General features: G+C 43.1%; 1 protein-coding gene across 2 annotated transcripts in view; it reads right to left on the bottom strand.

Moving 5' to 3' along the window:
- Window positions 1–22,601, bottom strand: part of dync2h1 (dynein cytoplasmic 2 heavy chain 1) — a 546,351-nt gene that overhangs the window by 80,497 nt on the left and 443,253 nt on the right. For both annotated transcript variants that reach the window (XM_080197215.1, XM_080197216.1), the window contains one exon: window positions 1,838–1,954. In XM_080197215.1, the coding sequence (XP_080053341.1) occupies window positions 1,838–1,954 (117 nt within the window). The remainder of the gene's footprint in view (window positions 1–1,837; window positions 1,955–22,601) is intronic.

Genomic DNA, 22,601 nt, shown 5'->3' with positions numbered 1-22,601 from the left:
GTGCTTGGCTATTACTTGTATTCTCCCTGTGACATCAAACAATTACACATTCAAACAATTTGTAAATTTCAATTATGTCCATGGTACCTATTCTCTGTTGGCAATACCATCACTCCTTGTCTCACCTATTTCCCCAAATTAAGCATGTTGTTAAAATAGAACTCTATTGAGCTGGGTTCAGTGCTACTTACTTCATGTGGAATCAAAAACCCTTTGTATTATTACTGGCATACATTCTAAAAATCTAAGTCAGGCCCTGGTGACCAATTTGGGCTAGCCGCTAATTAATTGTGCTGTTGCTATGAGCAGGCAGCTTTGTTATCCCTAACTCAGAATGTGAAATAAACTTCTAACTAAAGTAAATTTGAATGCTAAATGCAAAAAAGCCTCTCTTTGAAAGAAATCAACCCTTAAAATTCCCTTGTTCAAATTCTCTGAGTGAAGTGGTGAAACGGTACTCTGTTGGTTGGACTCTGCTACTTGCTTCCAAGTTATCTACGGCTCTGTTCACAAGGTACAAATCAGGAAAGCAATACTTTTCATTCATCTGGATGAATGCAGATCAACAACACAAAGTAGCTCAACATTTCACTTCACTTAACTGCTTACTAGGAGTTGGAGATTATCCTGACAAACATTGGGCATTAGGGCGGGTTATACCCAAGACAGGACACCAATCCATCGCAGGGCACACACTCACACATGCAATTTGCTGTGGCCAGTTCACCTAACTTGCACATCTTTGGACTGTAGAAGGAAACTGGAGCACTCAGTGAAAACCCACACACATACGGGGAGAACAGGCAAACTCCATATAGTAAGAAGTCTCACAACACTAGGTTTAAGTCAAACCAGTTTATTTGATAGTAATCCCACAAGCTTTCGGAAACGGTATTCCTTTGGCAGGTGTGTGGAAGGTTCGATCAGAGAAAGGCATATAAAGACACATACAGTTTACAGAATACTGATTAGAATGCAACTCTTTGCAGTTAACCTGCTACTCAAATCTTAAAGATGCAGACAATGTGAGTGGAGATAGCATTAGCATAGGTTAAAGAGATGTGCATTGTCTCCAGACAGGACAGTAAGTGAGATTTTACAAGCCCAGGCAAGTCATGGGGGTTACAGATAGTGCGACATAAACCCCAGGTCCCGATTGAAGCCGTCCTCCTGTGTGCAGAACTTGGCTATCAGTCTCTGCTCAGCGACTTCGTGCTGTTGTATGTCGTGAAGGCTGGCTTGGAGAACGCTTACCTGAAGATCAGAGACTGAATGCCTGTGACCACTGAAGTGTTCCCCAACAGGGAGGGAACAATCTTGCCTGGTGATTGTCAAGCGATGTTCATTCATCTGCACGGTCTCCCCAATGTACCATGCTTTGGGACATCCTTTCCTGCAGCGTATTAGGTAGACAACGTTGGCCGAGTTGCAAGCGTATGTGCCGTTATATGCCTTTCTCTGATCAGAACCTTCCACACACCTGACGAAGGAACACCATTTCCGAAAGCTTGTGGGATTACTATCAAATAAACCTGGTGTTGTGAGACTTCTTACTGTGTTTATCCCAGTCCAACGCCAGCATCTCTACATCAAAACTCCATATAGACAGACACCCAGGTCCCTGAAGCTGTGCAAACTCCACACATAGAGTCATCCAAGGCTGAAATTGAACCCGGGTCCCTGGTGCTGTGAAGCAGCAGTGCTAACCACTGTGCCATTATGCTGCTTAAAAAAGTAACATGTTCTTTTTTGCTATTTCTCTGGGGCTTTGCCAGTTCTGGCTGGAAAGCTCCTGAGGAAATCCCAGATAAAAATTTTCATTTGGACAGCACCTTACCTGATTAAGTTTCTTCCAGAGGTTGAGAATTGGAGACAATTCATTAGACCAGATGTCTCTGTCAAACTTGCAGCCAGCTGTCATTGACCTGCTTAGAATCCGGAGCTGGGAAATTACCTGGGGAGGAGAAATTAGAGAAAAAAGGTAATCCACTGTGTGTAGCTACATTCACTGACATTACATCACATCAACAGTATCTTTTTTAATTTAGCCATAGGGTGTCAGCATCATTGGCAAGGCTTGGATTTATTACCTATTGTCCGAATTGGTCATGAGAAGGTTCTAGTGAGTTTATTTGTTTGTTTGTGTCACAAGTAAGCTTACATTAACACTGCAATGAAGTTACAATGAAAATCCCCTAGTCGCCACACTTTGGCACCTGGTCGGGTACACTGAGGGAGAATTTAGCATTCTGCACAGACTGTGGGAGGAAACTGCAGCACCTGGAGGAAACCCACACAGACACATGTGCAGACTCTGCACAGACCTTGACCCAAGCAGGGAATCACACCCGAGTACCTGAGGCTATGAGGCAGCAGTGCTAACCACTGTGCTGCCCCTTTTGTGAGTTACTTTTGTAAACTGCTACAGTCTATATGGTATACATAGACCCATAGTATTTTAGGGAGGGAGTTCCAGGGTTTAGATCCAACAACATTGAAGAAGTGTGAGTACATTCCAAGATTCCAAGTCATTGTAGCATGTAACTTGGAGGAAAGCTTGCAGAAGACCTTCCCAAGCGCTCTGCAATGCTTGTCTTTCTAGGTGATAGAGGTCATGTGTTTGGAAGGCACTTTTGAAGTAGTCTTGGCACATATCTGCAATGCATCTTGTACATGTTAAACACTGATGCCACTGTGGACCTGGTTGTGGTGAGAGTGAATGCATAAGGTGGTAAACACATTCCTCTCCTTACATACACATTTTAAACTCTTTCCAAAAGCAAAACTGTGCAGCTGATGGACCAAAGAGCTTTTAAAACTTCAATTCAAAAGGACAATTTAGAATTTATCAGCCACACATAAATTTCTATTATTGCTTTCTTACAGGACTGATTATCAAGTAAGAATTAACTTTTGTCTTCATTAATTTCTCGAATTTCTAGGTGATAACTAATGATACCTATTTTATTTTGCTCCAAATAAATTATTGTTGTTTTGATTTGTCTGAACATGATGTTATTATAAATATTCTAGAACACAACGAGATAAATTCAGGAAACAGATAGCCAGTCGGACAGTTTAGAGAGATAGCACCTAAGTCAACATTACAAATGATGACAATCACATCTGCTTATTCTTTTTATACAACTGTTATTTTCCTAAAATATATTTATGTATCTGTTGCCTTGCTATTAAAACAGCAGGCATGCAGGGTTTTGGTTGATTGTTTACAAGCCTTCTCGGAAAATGGTACTTCATTAAGAAAATGTGGTTTCCAGCAAAGGAAAATTGATTATTTTTCTGGACCTCGCTGACGCATTTCATAAATAAATTGGTGAATTTAATCATTGAGAGAACTAGCATCTGAAGAAAGCTATATGGCTTGGACATTTCTGATTATTTGATTTTGATCTAGCCACAATGAGCACAATAGTAAGATCCAAGCTTGGAAGTCCCGCTCACCTATCACCTTATTCCCAGAGTCCCAGGTTGGCAGCTAGTCCAACAATTCCATTACTTTAAAATCACAGAATGCCAAAATTGTTATGATGCAGATGGGGGCCATTTTGACCACTGGTGCAAATTTTCCCGTTCTGTCCGCTACAGGAATCAAAGCGGGTGAGGGATGGACTGTGGATAGGTCCATTGACCTCGGGTGGGATTTTCCTGTTTAAGGGTGAGTGCAACCAGAAAATTCTGCCAACATGTGAATACTGATGCCACTGTGGGCCTGGTTGTGGCGAGAGTGAATGCATAAGGTGGTAAACACATTCCCCTCCTTACATACACATTTTAAACTCTTTCCAAAAGCAAAACTGTGCAGCTGATGGACCAAAGAGCTTTTAAAACTTCAATTCAAAAGGACAGTTTAGAATTTATCAGCCACACATAAATTTCTATTATTGCTTTCTTACAGGACTGATTATCAAGTAATACTAATTAAAATACTCATCTTTGTCTTCACATTCCTCCATGGCACCATCCCATCCAATATTTGAAATCTCTGCCAGCCCTACACTTTCTGTGCTCTTCTAATTCTGGACATTTTTACATTCTCAATTCACTTTGCTTTTCATTGGTAGTATTGCATTCAGGTCTTTAGGCCATAAGCTCTGTAATTCCCTCCCTAAATCCTTCCACCTCGCTCTCTCGTAAAACACTTTTTAAAACCTCTCTTTGGTCAAGGCTTTGGTCACCTGCCTTAATATCGCCTTATGTGGTTCAGTGTCAAATTCTATTTGATAAACACCTCTGACATGGTTTAAAACACTGAAAGCATTATATACATGCAAGCTGATGTTGTTGTAGATAGGAAAAGAAAATATGAACAATATGCAAATAAATTACAGAGAAATGTGGGCTTTCTACTGGCTGCCTGCTATCTCTCAATGGTAGCGAAGGTTCCTACCTCAGTGCACAGGATTGAGCAAATAACTTTGGCTGACATTCCCACACCTTGCAGGATATCATCTTTTCGATGTCTGCACTCTCAGGTGGTTATAGAAGTCCATGGCACTTTTCAAAGGAGATAAATGGAGCTCTGGCTAACGTTTATTCCTCAACAAATATCACTAAAACTGATTGGCCTAAAAATTCAATTGGACTCATATTCTGTAAATACATCACAAGAAAGACACACTTCCTTCCAGACTTCCTTTCTTGCAGAATGTTGCATGTGGCAGAGGCTACAACTGGAAGAGGGTCAGCCCCAGCTGTATATCCTCCACTCTGTAGAAGAAATGGTGATGGCCATGACAGGAAGAAGAATCATGGCTTTGTAAAATGGCAATGCTGGAAGATTTATTGTTTCAGCTTCTTTCAGCAGCCACTTGTCTTTCTGCTTTTCTGTTGCATTAAAACCTGACTTGACTCACTCTCCTTCATTTCACACACTGAAAATGGCCACATTTCCTTAAGATTCAGCTTTTCTTGATCTGACCCTGACAATCGCTGACTCAGAGAACAATATACTTAAAAAGGAATGTTAGAGAAGAGACCTTTATGAAGGGAGTAGCCAGCCACAAGTGTACAGAAACTACGGCACAGAAAACACCACAGGAGTCAACTCACAGGGAAGTGTGATTATTTAGTAGCTCTGCTGTACAGAGGCCAGATGCAGACTTCAAGTGCACTGAGAAGCCCATCATCAGGAGAAGAACCTAACTCTAATATTGGGTAGAGCATGGTGATGACTCTACTATCCAAAATGGAGTGAGTAGTCAGCTCCATAAACAAATCAGTGGCATATACCATGATGAAGCTCACATTTCACTTGTGGAAGTTGAGATGACTGACATCTTGGTTCCAGTGGCCAGTATTGACAAGGGCTTCCAGAGGGTCACATTGCTCTCATTTTGCTTTTGCACAAAGCTGCAGGAGTGCAGACTCATAGTCCCAGGGGAGTGTCCTTGGCCCCAGAGGTGAGGCACCTGCCATCTTCGCCCTGAATGCCAAAATGCCTTTCACCCTGTCATCAGGTCAGGCAGTGCCACACAGTCAGCTGGACTGGACTAGATTGCCTTACTGACATCAAAGTATTGCAGTCTGTGGCCAGGTCCTTAAGGCCCACAACTGATTGAGCTCACTCATTCTGACTATTTGAAAATTATCAGTCAAGGCCTTTCATCTCCCAAATCACAACCACTGAGGATATACTTCATTGAGATGTTAAACAAGCAACCAAGGTATACATTCAAGGGTTGCACAAGGGTGACTCCAAATCATTCCTGCTAAATGTTAGACACAGATTGAATGGAGTTGTTCGATAATTCCTTCTTTGTCCTGGATTTGGTGTTGATGTTAATACATGCAATGATATGAGGGCAAGGCCCATAAGTTTTGAATGAAGGGAGGCAATGAATGCCAAACAGTAAAATACTTTATTAAAATAAACACTTTCTTGCAAGGAACAGAAAAAGATAATCAAGACTCAGTAATAACCATTTAGTGTTTTAGATGTAAACATTTTAGGGATGATTTTACCAAACAAATACTAAATCAGGTGAGAAAAAGAGATATTTTCTGAATGATTTTTTGGGCGAGTTCAAATCTGCTATCTTAAACGCCTAGACTAAAGAAACCTCAAAAACAGTCTCTTGCTTAAATTGCTCATGTGCAGGTCTCTAGCAGCACAGGCCTGTCATTCAGGCTCTGCTATTCTCAGTCAGCCTCAAACAAAACACCCACTTCCCACCTCCCCCCTCTCCCAGCTACCATTGCGAAACCCCCATCTGCATGGACTAATCTACATCCATGATCTCCCCATGCCCCCCCACCCGATCGATCCTCTCCGTCATACCCCACGCCCCCACATGACCATCAGACCAACACCGCCACTGTCACTGGCCCAACTGCCCTTTGATCATCAGCCTGACCCCCCTACCCCACCCCCAAACAATCGTTGACCTGACCACCCAAGAGGTAATCTTCAGTCTGTCAGTGCTAGAAAGGGCAGCCATGAGACCCTCATTCCAGAGGAGAATGCCAAGGTCAACCCCTTGTCCCCAGCCCCATCCCACAATCACCAGGATCCTTGAGGGATTCTTCCTCTGCAGCCTGGCAATGGCAGTAAGACAAATGGTCATTGGACCTACCTCCTTGATCCCCCCCTCAGGGTTCTAGGTGCCAGGCCAGAGTGTCAATGTCAGGGAGTGTTGCACCATTGGTAGTGCCAAGGGGCATGGCCTGATTGGGGCTGTGAGGGGAGGGCAGCTAAGTGGGGCTCTGACTGGGGAGTCTGAGGCGGAAGGAATCTGAGTGGGGAGAGCGAAATGAGGGTTTGAGGGGGAAGTGGTGTTGAGTGAATGAGATCCCACTGGGGACACAGGTGAATAACGAGAGGGAATTGAATCAAACTTCAAGCCCACTATTTAAATGTAAACTGGGAAATATGAATATCAGGTTCCTGCCCATTCTTGCTGGGACCAAAGGTATCGGAACAGGTTCTGACAAAGCACAGAAAAAAAATGAATCAATGTCTGTCGTCTTTATAAGAATACAAAAGTTCATCTGCTGTATTTTTATTATTATTGAAATGAATACATTCTTGTTATTGATGTTTTTCAATACAGTCAAAGAATTCTAAAGAATACATTTGATGCAAATACTATTTCAATTGTCGGTAAAATATGTTTAGAAATGAGCTGTACCATTAAGTTCAAGTGATAGCAGCTGTCATAAAGGATTTTCACAAAACCATTTTTATTCCTGAGATAGAGTTCCTAAGCATGCTGAATATCAAATTGTTTGTCTTCATCCACATATAGTAGAACATTGTACAGCAGGGTAAAAAAGATAGCAGACCTATCTGTTAAATTAAATATATTTTTAAATTTATTCTTTGACTGGCTGTGGGCATTTCTCTTAAGGTCAGCATTTGTTGAACAGAGTGGCATTTGAGAGTCAACCACATTGCTGGAAATTTGGAGTCACATGTAGGCCAGGCCAGGTAAGATAGCAGATTTCCTTCCTTAAAGGATATTAGTGAACCAGATGGGTTTTTACAACAATCAATGATTGTTTCATGGTCATTATACTGAGAGTAACTTTCAGTTTCTGATTTTATCCAGCAGTTGCAAGCATGCAAGCAAAATATCTTGACCTAATTGGACTGCAACACTGCTATTAATCTATTTAGAAGATCTTGCAAACTGGTGACATATTTTTAAAAGCTTCATTCGAAAATATCCTGAAGTTAAGGATTCATAGAAGAAACATTTTGACCGTGTTTATGTATTGTAGCTTGAGAAATCCTAACACTTTCAAATTGGCACAGAAACATTCAGATGCAAAGGTCATCAACCTGAAATGATGGGCGGGTCTCTCTGGTCTCCCAATCACATGTTCACGCCATTTGCTGGTGGCAGGATTCTCTGGTCCCACCATTGCCAAGAGAATTTCCCATTGATCCCACTCCACACCAGCGGGGGTACACTGCCAGTGGGACCAAAGAATCCCATCGCCAGCAAACAGCTGGACAATCCAGCCCAATAACTTGTGTTTCTCCCCAAAGATACTGTCTGATCGGATGAGTATTTCAAATATTTTCTATTTTTATTGCAGATGCAAAGTAAACCTGTCTACTCAATATCAATTTGAGTAATGCATCCACCAACAAGAGCAGCATGAATTTTCCACTTTCCACAATATCCATCCTGAATGAGAAAATTCAATGCCAATTCATATAAAGGACAATTTTGAACAGCACACTAACACGCACCAGAAACAGGGTTGGGCCAGCTCTAATGTATTTAATTAGGATTGGCAGAGAGAATAAATTTTCATTCCATTCTTCTTTGTTAGACATAAATGCAGATTTCAAAGATGCAAGGATAATGATTTAACCAATTGCAAGCATCCAGGTTTTATGAACGAATGAAAAAAACTTCACATTGATAGAGTCCCTTTCATGTCCTTAGGATTTCACAAAGTGCTTCACACCAATGAATTTTATAGGAAAACACCCAAGTCAATTTGCTCTCAGTAAATTCATACAAATGGCAATGAAGTAAATAATATTTTGGCAAAGTTAGTTGCATGATATACATCAGTCAGGAAATTGTTCTCGTTCTTCATCAAAAACTGTCATATTTGGCAAAGGCAGACTTCAGTTTAACATCTCACCTGCAAGATGGCACCCAGAAAATCTGCACTGAAATATGAACTTAAATCATGTGCTCAAATTCTGGAGAAAGGCTTGAACCAAAATGTTTCCAACTCAGATGAAAATACCACTAAGCAAATAAGCAGTCAATTTTTAAATTTTGATTCCAGGATCTAGCATTCATGCCAGCTCCAGTGTTTGTGCTGTTAAATCTGGTGGCAAATGTATAGACCTAGCTACTGGAATCCAAATTGCAAAGATTATAATTTGTGAAACATATAACAGAAAATACAAAGCATGATGATGAGTTTTGTTATTAGGCATCAATAACTTTTGGATTTGATTTAAATTACTGTTTTTGCTATTTTATGTTTCAATGACAGTTAAAAATGTCTGGTTGCATCAATAAGTCAGGTAAATAGCAGCCACTGCTTCTTGAATAGTCTCAAAACTTGTAACATGTTTACACCCAAGTAACATGCCAAAACAGATAAACTGCCACTTCATCACCGACACGAGATTCTACAGGTTGCCTTGGACTAGAAAATAAGACTTGCATTTACATAGCAACTTTCACAACCTCAAGATTTCCGACTTTAAACTAATGAAGTGTAGCCACTGTAGGAAATACAGCTGCTATCTTTACACACAGAAAGTAAACAGCCTAACCCTAACAATGACCAGACATTAATTTTTTGTGTTGTTGATTGATGGATAAATTTAACCAGAGGAATAGGGGAAACTCCCTGGCTCTTCTTTAAAACAGGTAGGTTGAAAGACAATGCCTCTTTCAATTGATGCTCCCATTTACAGGGCATTTTCTTGAAAGAGCAGGTCCTCATGGCTGTGATGTAGGATTATAGGGAGGTGACCACATGGATTCAACGGGAGCATATGGGATTAGATCTAAGGCAAGGTGTCATATTGCTATTGATAAAAAGCAATATGACAAAAGCGACTGGATCAGGCCGTGAAGTCTATTTACAGTGCAGTCTGCTAAATCTGAAGATAGATTTATAGATCTATTTCACATTGCCACTGGCATCTAAATTAAAATGGCCAATATGAAAGGCATATTTCCATTTTAAAAACCGATGTCCCATTTGTCTCTCAAGCAGACAATACAGATCCCATGTGAAATCCAAACAGAAGAGGGCACCTCAATAGGCTCGGCTTGGTCATAGGTATACTCTAGATCTGAGACCAGAGATCTGTCGTCAGCCAGCAGTTCAAAGAGTTCCTTACAGATCCCCTGCTTTTTTTTTCGGCAAATAGGAGAAGAAATCTGAAATCTCAACAAGTACAATACAGCAAAACTGAACTCCTCACAACTCACACAGCCAATGCTCCTGCCTCCTTTTATCTTGCACTTGGATGAGCAAAGTGAAAAAATGTCCTTGTTTCCTGTGCGCCAATCTATAAATTGCACAGGCAATGTAAAATTCCAGTCAATTGGACTTGTAATCCCCTTAATTGACTGCTTAATTGTCAATAGGCATGCAACTGATTCCCACTGACCAAAATATTGTGCGGGTGTGTGATGGCATCAGGATGCCGGCCCAACATCTTTTCATGTGTTTCCAGCTCAAGCATGTGCCTGCTCCAATCAAAATAAAATTCTTGACTGTGGTCTCATAATCAGCAAATTTATAGAATCACAGAATCACACAGTCCAGAAGAGGCCCTTTGGCCCATCAAGTCTGCACCAACATGCGAAAAACACCTGTCCTCCCTACCTAATTCCATTTACCAGCACTTGGCTCACAGCCTTGAATGTTATGCCATGCCAACTGCTCATGCATGTACTTTTTAAAGGATGTGAGGAAACCTGCCTCAACCACCCTCCCAGACAGCATATTCCAGACCATCACTGGGTAAAAAACATTTTTCCTCACATCCCCCCCAAATCTTCTGTTCTTCACCCTGAACTTGTGTCCCTTCGTGACTCACCTTTTAATTAAGGGGAAAACTGTTCCCTATTTACCCTGTGCATTCCCCTCATAATTTTGTACCCCTCAATCAGGTTGCCCCTCAGTGCAATCACATCCTTCCTACAATGCGATGATCAAACCACACGCAGTTCTCTAGCTATGGCCTCACCAAAGTTCTATACAACTCCAACATGACCTCATTGCTTTTGTAATCTATGCTTCGATTGATAAAGGCAAGTGTCCTATGTGCTTTTTTCACCACCCTACTAACATCATCTTCCACCTTCAGAGATCTAAAGACAAACACACAAAGGTCCTCTTGTTCCTCAGAATTTCCCAGTGTCATAATGTTCATTGAATACTTTCTTATCAAATTACTCCCTGTAAAGTATATCACCTCACACTTTTCAGGGTTAAATTCCATCTGCCACTTATCTGCCCATTAGATCTTCCTGTAGCCCAAGACATTCAACCTCATCATTAACTACATGGCTAATCTTTCTGTCATCCACAAACTTACTAATTCTACCCCTATAAAGTCATCTATGTCATTTATATAAATTACAAATAATAGGGAATCCAGTACAGATCCCTGTGATATGCCACTGGACACTGGTCTACAGTCACTAAAGTAGCCTTCTGCCATCATTGTCTGTCTCCTTCCCAAAAGCCAATTTTGAATTCACCTCATCAAATTACCCTTAACCCATGTGCATTTGCCTTCTTTATAAGTCTTCGTCTCACCTGACGAAGGGGCAACAAGCGTTCCAAAAGCTAGTGGTTTTTGCTACCAAATAAACCTGTTGGACTTTAACCTGGTGTTGTGAGACTTCTTACTGTGTTTATCCCAGTTCAATGCCAGCATCTCCACATCATGACCTCCCCCATTGCCAAAGAGAAATTAGAAATTTGGTTCAAAGCCCCTGCAGTCTCTTTCTTGCCTCCCATAGCAGCCTGGGACATAATTCATCCAAGATTTGTCCACTTATAAGCCTGCCAACACCTCCAATACATTGTAACTTCCTATGTCGATTTTCTTAATAACCTCGCAGTCTCTGTCCCTGAATTCCACACTTTCATTTGCACTCTCTTGGGAAAGACGGATGCAGAGTACTTGTTCAATACTCTACCAATGTCCTCTGACACCACCCACATGGGCCCTACTCTTTCCCTGGTTATGCTCTTCCTATTGATACATCTATAAAATATCTTAGGATTTCCCTACTTTTTACCAGCCAGAACCTTTGCGTATCCCCCCACTTTGTTTTCCTAATTGCTTTCTTTAGCTCCACCCTGTATTTTCTGTATTCCACAAATGCCTCTGCTGATTTGCTCCCCTTTATTTGCTAAAAGTCTCTCTTTTCCTTTTCATCATATCGTGAATATCGCTGGCCATTCATGATTCATTGGGCTTGTCGCTCCTTCCTGTCACTCTACAGCGAACATGCTGGGCATGTGCACTCCCCATTTCTTTCTGAATCCCTGTATTGTTCTTCTGCCGATTTCCCCACAAGCAGCTGTTCCCACTCTACCTTGGCCAGATACTGCCTTATTTTACTAAAATCCGCTCTCCACTATCCAAAACTGCTTTTTTTGCAACTTTGCCCATAACAAGCTTAAATTGTACCATGTTGTGGTCGCTATCACTAAAATGCTCCTCCACCGCCACCTCAACCACCTGCAAGGTTTCATTCTCCAGAATTAAGTCCAGCACCACACCGTCCCTTTGTTGGACTCTCTACAAATTGATCTAAAAGGTTCTCCTGTACACATTTCAAGAAATCCACTCTATCCAGCCCATAACATTATGTCTATCCCAATTAATGTGAGGAAAGTTGAAATCACCTGATATAATTACTCTACTATTATTGTTTATGCACACTTCTCCAAATTTTGCACATATTAGCTCTTCAATTTCCTGCTATCTACGGATCAATAATAAACATCTAGCAACATGGCTGTCCTTTTTTAATTCCTAAGCTCTACCCACAAGCTTAATTTGATACCCCTCCAAGATATCACCTCTACTTACTGCAGTAAATAACTCCTTAACTAATCATGTAATGCCTCCTCCTCTTGTACCCTCTCCCGTCTCCCGTGAAGATTCTATATGCCGGAATGTTGAGCTATCAATCCTGCCTCTCCCTCAACCACTTCTCTGTGATGACTACTATATCATAATTCCATATGTCAATCCTTGTCTTAAGTCATCTGTTTTACCTGTAATACTACTGGCATTAAAGTAGAGGTCATTCAGCCTTACCTTATTCCCTTGAAACTTAATACAGTTGTACTCCCTCTGACTCAATTGTTTTACTGCATTACATTGCATTCCTAGCGAATGTTGTTCCTCTGTTTAAGAAAGGAAATAGGAATGACCCTGGTAATTATAGGCCGGTCAGTTTTACTTCAGTGGTCGGTGAGTTAATGGAAAAGGTCCTGAGGGATAGGATTTATGACTAATTGGAAAGATGCAGCTTAATCCGGCAATGTCAACACGGATTCATGAAGGGTAAGTCTTGCCTCACAAATTTGATTGAATTCTTTGAGGAGATAACTAAGTGTGTGGATGAAGGTAGAGAAATTGATGTCATATACATGGATATACATGGTGCAGAGGGACCTCGGGGTCCTTGTGCATGAGTCGCAAAAACCCAGCTTGCAGGTGCAGCAGGTGGTCAGGAAGGCGAATGGGATGCTGGCCTTCATAGCGAGGGGGATTGAATATAAAAGTAGGGAGGTCTTGCTGCAGCTGTATAGGGCATTGGTGAGGCCGCAGCTGGAGTACTGTGCGCAGTTTTGGGCGCCGCACCTGCGCAAGGATATTTTGGCCCTGGAGGGAGTGCAGAGGAGGTCTACTAGGCTGATACCGGAGTTGAGGGGATTGAGCTATGAGGAGAGGCTGAATAAACTAGGCTTGTACTCGTTAGAGTTTAGAAGAATGAGGGGAGATCTCATTGAGACGTATAAGATGATGAATGGGATGGATAGGATAGAGGTGGAGAGACTCTTCCCGCTCAAAAAAGACAGTAGGACTAGGGGGCACAGCCTCAAGATAAAGGGGAGGCGGTTTAGAACGGAGTTGAGGAGGAACTTCTTCACTCAAAGGGTGGTGAATCTCTGGAATTCTCTGCCCGTTGAAGTGGTGGAGGCTGCCTCGCTAAATATTTTTAAGAAGCGGGTTGATGGGTTCTTGATAAGAGAGGGGATTAAGGGTTATGGGGAGAGGGCGGGAAAGTGGAACTGAGCCACAACAGATCAGCCATGATCTTATTGAATGGCGGGGCAGGCTCGAAGGGCTAGATGGCCTACTCCTGCTCCTATTTCTTATGTTCTTATTTTAGCAAGGCATTTGATAAGGTTTCCCATGGTAGGCTCATGAAGAAAATAAGGAGGTGTGGGATAGAGGGAAATTTGGCCAATTGGATAAGTAACTGGCTATCTCATAGAAGACAGAGGGTGGTGGTGGATGGAAAATTTTCTGACTGGAGACCAGTTACCAGCGGTGTACCACAGGGATCAGTGCTGGGTCCTCTGCTACTTGTGATTTTTATCAATGACTTGGAGGAGGGGGCTGAAGGGTGGGTCAGTAAATTTGCTGATGACATGAAAATTGGTGGAGTCGTGCATGAGGTGGAGGGCTGCTGTAGCTGCAAACAGACATTGATAGGATGCAAAGCTGGGCCGAAAAATGGCAGATGGAGTTTAACCATTCATTTTGGTAGGACAAATTTGAATGCGGATTACAGGGTCAACGGTAGGGTTCTGAGGAATGTGGAAGAACAGAGAGATCTTGGGGTTCATATGCACAGATCTCTGAAGGTTGCCACTCCAGTGGATAAAGCCGTGAAGAAGGCCTATTGTGTGGTAGCATTTATTAACAGGGTGTTTGAGTTTAAGTGCCGTGGGATTATGCTGCAACTGTACAGGACCTTGGTGAGACCACATTTGGAATATTGTGTTCAGTTCTGGTCACCTCACTATAAGAAGGATGTGGAAGCATTGGAGAGAGTGCAGAGGAGATTTACCAGGATGCTGCCTGGTTTGGACAGTAGGTTGAGGAAAGGTTGAGGGAGCCAGGGCTTTTCTCTTTAGAGCAGAGCAGGATGAGAGGTGAGTTAATAGAGGTTTATAAGATGATGAGGGGGATAGACAGAATGGATGTTCAGAGACTATTTCCTCAGGTGGATGTAGCTATTACTAGGGGGCATAACTATAAGGTTCATGGTGGGAGATATAGGAGAGGTAGGTTCTTTACTCAGAGAATGGTTGGGGTGTGGAATGGACAGCCTGCTGTGATAGTGGAGTCGGACACTTTAGGAACTTTCAAGCAGTTATTGGATAGGCACATGGAGCACAGCAGAATGATAGGTAGTGGGATGGCTTGATCTTGGTTTCGGACAAAGCTCAGCACAACATTGAGGGCCGAAGGCCCTGTACTGCGCTGTACTGTTCTATGTTCTATTCTGCTAACAGAATAGGGATGCTCCCCCTGTCAAAATAATTTAGACTAATTTTAATTCAACTAAATTTAACTATGTTACACTTGCTGTCTTCATCCAAGTCACTTCTATACATTCTAAATAGTTCAGGCTGCAACACTGATCCTTATGGTACCCCAACTGTTGCAGTTTACTAACCTGAAAATGACCCATATATCCTGATCTTCTGTTTCCTGTTAATTAATCACCCATCACCATGGGTTCTTAACTTGTGCAGTACCTTTTTGTGTGGTACCATATTAAATGTCTTTTGGAAATCCAAATACACTACATCTACTGGTCCCCCTTTATCCATCCTGCTTGTTGTCATCAAAGAACTCTAATAAATTTACATAAGAACATAAGAAATAGGAGCAGGAGTAGGCCATCTAGCCCTTCGAGCCTGCCCCGCCATTCAGTAAGATCATGGCTGATCTGAAGTGGCTCAGTTCCACATTCCCGCTCTCTCCCCATAACCCTTAATCCCCTCGCCTATCAAAAACCCATCAACTCGCGTCTTAAAAATATTTAGCGAGGTAGCCTCCACCACTTCAACGGGCAGAGAATTCCAGAGATTCACCACCCTTTGAGTGAAGAAGTTCCTCCTCAACTCCATTCTAAACCGCCCCCCCTTTATCTTGAGGCTATGCCCCCTAGTCCTACTGTCCTTTCTGAGCGGGAAGAGTCTCTCCACCTCTATCCTATCTATCCCATTCATCATCTTATACGTCTCAATGAGATCTCCCCTCATTCTTCTAAACTCTAACGAGTACAAGCCTAGTTTATTCAGCCTCTCCTCATAGCTCAACCCCCTCAACTCCAGCATCAGCCTAGTAAACCTCCTCTGCACTCCCTCCAAGGCCAAAATATCCTTGCATAAGTGCGGCGACCAAAACTGCACACAGTACCCCAGCTGCGGCCTCACCAATGCCCTATACAGCTGCAGCAAGACCTCCCTACTTTTATATTCAATCCCCCTCGCTATGAAGGCCAGCATCCCATTAGCCTTCCTGACCACCTGCTGCACCTGCAGGCTGGGTTTTTGCGACTCATGCACAAGGACCCCGAGTCCCTCTGCACCGTCGCCTGCTGCAGATTTTCGCCCCGTAAGTAATAGTCCTTCCTACCATTATTCCTACCAAAGTGGTCCACCTCGCACTTGCCAACATTAAATTCCATTTGCCAGTTCCTGGCCCATTCGCCCAGCCTATCTAGATCCTTCTGCAGACTCTCCACACCCTCCGCGCAATTTGCCGTTCCACCAATCTTGGAGTCATCAGCAAATTTCGACACCATACACTCGGTTCCCTCCTCCAGATCATCTATATAAATGATAAATAGCTGAGGCCCCAGCACCGACCCCTGGGGCACTCCACTAGTCACCAACCGCCAATCCGAATAGCACCCATTGACCCCCACTCTCTGCCTCCTATTAGACAGCCAATCCTCTATCCACGCTAACACCCTACCCCCAACTCCATGCCCCCTTACCTTCTGCAATAACCTCTTGTGAGGTACCTTGTCAAACGCTTTCTGAAAATCAAGAAAGACCACATCCACCGGCTCTCCTCTATCCACCGCCCTAGACACATCCTCATAGAACACCAATAAATTTGTCAGACACGACTTCCCCTTAACGAAACCGTGCTGTGTCTGCTCTATCAAGCAATTCCTCTCAAGATGCCTCTCTATTTCCTCCTTGATGACGGATTCTAACATTTTACCTACCACAGACGTTAAACTAACCGGCCTATAATTCCCTGCCTTTTGCCTGCCACCCTTCTTAAACAACGGCATAACATTAGCTGCTTTCCAATCTTCCGGCACTTCCCCGGAATCCAGCAACGTTTGGAAAATAACCACCAAGGCATCCACTATCACGTCCACCATTTCTTTCAGAACCCTCGGATGCATTCCATCCGGTCCTGGGGACTTGTCCACAATCAGTCCCTCCAGTCTGTCGAGCACCACCTCTCTAGTAACAATAATGTCATTGAGACCCTCCAGTCCTACCATCTTTCCATCGCTAACATCCGGCAAATTATTCACGTCCTCCTCCGTGAACACCAAAACAAAAAAGTCATTCAAGGCCTCCGCCATTTCCCCATCCCCTACCACTAAGTCCCCCCTCTCATCCTCTAAGGGTCCAACGTTCACCCTAGCCAGCCTCTTCCTTTTTATATATTTATAAAAACTCTTGCTATCCTTTTTTATATTAAGCGCTAGCCCAGCTTCATAGTTTATCCTACCCTTCTTTATCAACTTCTTTGTCAATCTTTGTTGACATTTAAACCTCTCCCAATCCTCTTCTCGCCCACCACTCTTAGCTACTCTAAACGCCTCTGCTTTTAATTTAACACTTCCCTTCACCTCCTTCGTTATCCACGGCTTATTACCTCTCCTCCTACGGTCCTTTTTAACCATCAGAATAAATTTCTGCTGAGCACCAAGAAAGGTCTCCTTAAAGATCCTCCACTGCTCCTCAGCAGACCTACCTTCCAACGCGCTCCCCCAGTCGACATTCGCCAATTCTTCTCTCATCCTACCATACTCCCCTCTATTCAAACAAAGGACGCGTGTCCGGGAACCCACTTTCTCCTCCTCCATCTGCACCAGAAACTCCACCATACAATGATCACTCTCCCCAAGAGGATCCTTCACCACAAGGTCCCTAATTCTACCCGCCCCGTTACATAACACCAGATCCAAGATAGCTCGCTCCCTCGTCGGCTCCAACACACACTGTTCAAGGAAACTATCCCGGCAGCATTCCAAGAACTCCTCCTCAAGCCAACCGCGTTCAACATGGGTCGACCAATCAATATTTAGATTGAAATCCCCCATAATTATCGCCGTTCCATTCCTGCACGCCGCACTTATTTGCGCATTAACAGCCCGCCCCACCTCCAGATCATTATTTGGGGGCCTATAGACGACACCCACTAGCGTCTTCCTCCCTTTGCTGTTCCTAATCTCCACCCACAACGATTCCACTTTCTGCTCTTTTGCCAAACATAATTCCCATTCACGAACCATGTTGGATTCTGCTTGATTGTAACATGATTTTCTAAATGTCTTGCTACTACTTTCTTATAATGAATTCCAGCATTTTCCCAATGACAAATGTCATAACTGATGTTTGATTTGCTTATTGAGCCTCCATTAAGCAATGTTTTATGTGACTCCCGCTTATCACTTATTGGCTTAACAAATCTATGGAAAAAGGCAGAAACAGGGTATGATGTTTTATAATTATAAGTATACCGTGCTTTATCAAGTGAATTAACATGATAATTTTTAAATTTTTTTATAAATGAATGTTCTTTGAAGAACTTGAATAAAAACATTTAATCCCACAGAGCCTTCTCTGTGGTCTGCCTGCTCGTGGCAAAATGGTTAAAAGGATAAACAGGAAAACAGAAATAACCGTAAGTGGTAGCACTGACACAGCCACAAGATACCTTGACACCTATTTACTTAATACTACACTATTGCAGAACATTACTACTAGAGCAGCTTGCTCTGCACGTTCTCTAGCAACCTTCAATATATTTCAATGAGGAGTTATTCTGAGAAAGGGGTTGTCAGACTCTTTTCAAGCTGTCTAGATAATTATTTTGCTTTTACAAAATTAAGTTACTCTCAGTATGTAATGGTTCTGAACTGAGTAAATTATTTTTGACTCTTCAGGAGCATAGTTACATGAAGCAAAGAAAGCGTGTGGTGAACATTTAATGTGATTGGCTGTTTGCCCTGCTTGCTGACTGACATCAGCTGCTGCATGCAATGTAGATCCACTTGATTTGACACCGGATTTAAACTGCCTTTGGGAAAATGGAAATTCTTATTTTGATCTTGTGGACAGCTTTCTTCGGGGTCAGCAACAAGCACTGTTGCTTTATCATTCACTACAAAATACAACCCTATGTTTTGAATATTTGTGGGCATTCAAAGTCAGTGAACACAACCACATCTAGTTTGGCAAGCCCTGCAGATAATTTACCCTTTCCAAAGGTACTAGTTATGTGCATTTCTGCCTTAAAGTGCAGAATTTTTGGGATAACAAGTTTTGCCCCCATTTGCAAGCAATTAACAAATGTTCTGGATTTTGCACTCTGAAAATAGGTGCACTTTTAGGGCAGGGGCCAAACAAAATCTGCTGAGTCACTAAATAGTAAAAGAGCAGACATAGGCACATAAATACTCATATTTATGAAAGGACAATTTGACAAAGTATAAAAAATGACTTTTCTGTGTTATTGTAACAACAAACTAACAGCTAATAACATTGGAAAATGTAAAATCCATCACCAAGACCTCCAAAGGTACATAGTTTCTGTAAGAAATTAAACCTTAAGTTTATGAGATTGGTTTTAGAAGGAAATGCGTTCAGCTCAGATCAGAATGATGAGTCAAACACTTGCATATTTACTCGCTATATTTGATTTCATAAAGAAAGCATGTGGAAGTGGCAATGTTTGATTCAACCAACTGAGCACATAAGTTATAACTGTAAGGATTACTATTCCTAAGTAATACATTAATTATATATGGTAGAATGTAACAAAATGCTATTGCTTAAATAGCCACAAGAATCTGTCATTTATAAATGTAAAGAGCTACAAAAAGTAATTTTAATACGAGGGGAATAAACAGTTTGGTTTTTGTGCCAAGGGATTGCCGTTGACATCATTATTCAGTGAATGACTAACCCGTTTTTATAATATCCTTCTGTCTACTATTTAGCAGAGATATTAAATGATCTGAACCTGGTCATCAATGGTGAGATGGAGGCATACATTGCCAGGACCACTCACCTCCTGACCTCATTACAACCTTGGTCCAAACATGGACAAAAGAGCTTAACTCCTGAGGTAAGGTGAGGGTGATTGTCCTTGACATTAAGGCAGCATTTCACCAAGTGTGGTCTCGAGGAGCCTTAGTAAAACTGGAGTAAACAGGAATCGGGGGGAAAGCACTTCACTTGTTGAAATCATACCTGGAACAATGGAAGTTAGTTGTAGTTGTTGGAAGTCAATCAGTCCGAGGCTATCGTTGCAGGGGTTCCTCAGAGTACTGCCCTAGGCCTAACCATCATCAGTTGATTAATCATTGATCTTCACTCCATCATGGATGAGTGCACAATGTTTAGTACCATTCACAACTCTTGAAATACTGGAGCAGTCCATCTCTATATTCAGCAAGATCTGGACAAAACTGAGGCTTTGGCTAACAAGTGGCAAATAACATTTGGGCCACACGAGTGCCAGGCAATAGCCATCTCCAACAAGAAAGAAATAACCATCTTCCCTTGACATTCAATGGCAGTACCATTGCTGAACCCCACATATCAATATCCAGGGAGTTACCATTGACCATAAAGTGAATAGGACCAGCCATGTACATACTGTAGCTGCAGGAACAGGTAAGGGGCTGTGAATTCTGTCAGAAGTAACTCACCTCCTGACTCACCAAAATCTACAACACACAAGTCAAGAAGGTGATGCGATATTCTCCACTTGCTTGGATCAGGACAGCTCCAACAACACTCAAGAAACTGGACACCAGCCAGGAAAAAGCAGCCTGTTTGATTGGCATCCCATCCACCACCTTAACCATTCACTCCGGAGTTGAGGGGGTTGAACTATGAGGAGAGGCTGAATAAACTAGGCTTGTACTCGTTAGAGTTTAGAAGAATGAGGGGAGATCTCATTGAGACATATAAGATGATGAATGGGATGGATAGGATAGAGATGGAGAGGCTCTTCCTGCTCAGAAAGGACAGTAGGACTAGAGGGCACAGCCTCAAGATAAGGGTGGGGGGCAGTTTAGAACGGAGTTGAGGAGGAACTTCTTCACTCAAAGGGTGGTGAATCTCTGGAATTCTCTGCCCGTTGAAGTGGTGGAGGCTGCCTCGCTAAATATATTTAAGATGCGGGTAGATAGGTTTTTGATAGGCAAGGGGATTAAGGGTTATGGGGAGAAGGCGGGAAAGTGGAACTGAGCCACGACAGATCAGCCATGATCTTATTGAATGGCGGGGCAGGCTCAAAGGGCTAGATGGCCTACTCCTGCTCTTATTTCTTATGTTCTTATGTTCTCCCTCCACCAATAACACACAACCGCAGCAGTGTGTGCCACTAACAAGATGGGCTTTAGCAATTCACCGAGGTTCCTTCGACAGCTCCTTCCAAACCCTCAGCCTCTACCACTTAGAAAGAACAAAGGCAGCAGAAGCACTGGAAGATACCATTTTCAACTTCTCCTCCATGCCACACACCATCCTGATTTAGAACTACGGGGACAATTTTCCCATCCCGACCCGTAACTTTTTTTGGTAGATCAGGATGGGAGATGCGGGAACACATGCATATCTGCCAGAGCCAGAGAACAGTCAGAGTCCAGACCATGCTGGAAACTAGGGGCATGACAGGTGAGTCATTTGAATCTCTTTTTAATGTATTTTAAATGTCGTTATTGAGAGCTTGCCGGTCCTAATTACTTCATTCGAGAGTTCAGACTAGTTCCCCACATTCAGAAAACTTGCAGAAGACCCTGCCAGAATGAAGGGAGCAATGGTGGCTGCCCAGGAAGTCAGGCGGTGGTGCCCCCTGGGCATGGACACCCTGACAGTGCCAGCATGTGCCCCCAGCATGCCCCAAAGGGCAAAGTGCCCATTCCCAGGGGTAACCTTGGCACTGCTCATCAGGCATTGGGCAGCATCAGGGGGGCATGGCCTAGGGATGATCAGTGGGGTGGAGTTCCTGCTGCCACTCTGTATGGGGATCGTCTGGGATGGAACGATTGGGGTGGGCGGGGGGTTGCTGGTCTGCTGCAGGAGGGGCCCTGCTGGGCTGAGGAGGTTGGGGCGATTGCCACTGCTGCAGGGGTGGGCTGGACTTCGGGGGGCTCCAGGACAGTGGTTGGGATCAAGGCTGGCCCAGAAACTGTTGTGGGGGCCATGATCAAACCATTAGGGGAGCGGGAGGAGCAGGGCTGGAGGGGCAGCACTACCAGGATCCCAGGCTGGCCAGTAATCGAGCTGGCCAGCAAATGGGGAGACTGACAGATTGGAACCACTGCGCTTGCACTGAGTTCCGGAATTGTCAGACTCTGGCGCGAATAGGCCCTACTCCCCGGGTTTATAATGATATTTATGATTGTGGCCACTGCAGTGCACAGAGTGGGGAGATTCAAGTGAGAAGTTGAACTGACGAAACATTTGTGATCTAGAACAGTTTTCCCGCCAATTCAGTGCTTTTGGGAGAATCGCGCCCTATTGTGCTATTTCATCACTGGGTCAAAATCCTGGAATTTCCTTTGTAACAGCACTGTGGGGATAGCTACAACACATGACTACAGTGACTCATGAAGTAGGCTCACTGTCACATTCTCAAGGGCAATTAGCAATGCCCACATACTGTGAAAGAATTTTAAAAAAGCAGGCAGTTAGCCCAGTGGGACCATGAGTGTGGGTTCCCCTGGAAGGTTTCAGGTGAATAACAACTTCTGGATTTGAGCAAAAGTCAGTTCCATGTAAGCTGCAGTTCTGTTGGGGCCCTCAATATTGGCAAACAGCTCAGTGTT

This window comes from Carcharhinus amblyrhynchos, chromosome 10, assembly GCF_965287045.1.
Source record: "Carcharhinus amblyrhynchos chromosome 10, sCarAmb.v2.hapA, whole genome shotgun sequence".
NCBI classification, from domain to species: Eukaryota; Metazoa; Chordata; class Chondrichthyes; order Carcharhiniformes; family Carcharhinidae; genus Carcharhinus; species Carcharhinus amblyrhynchos.
Note: the sequence above shows the minus strand (reverse complement) of the source record. Positions and strands in the feature narration are given on the sequence as shown.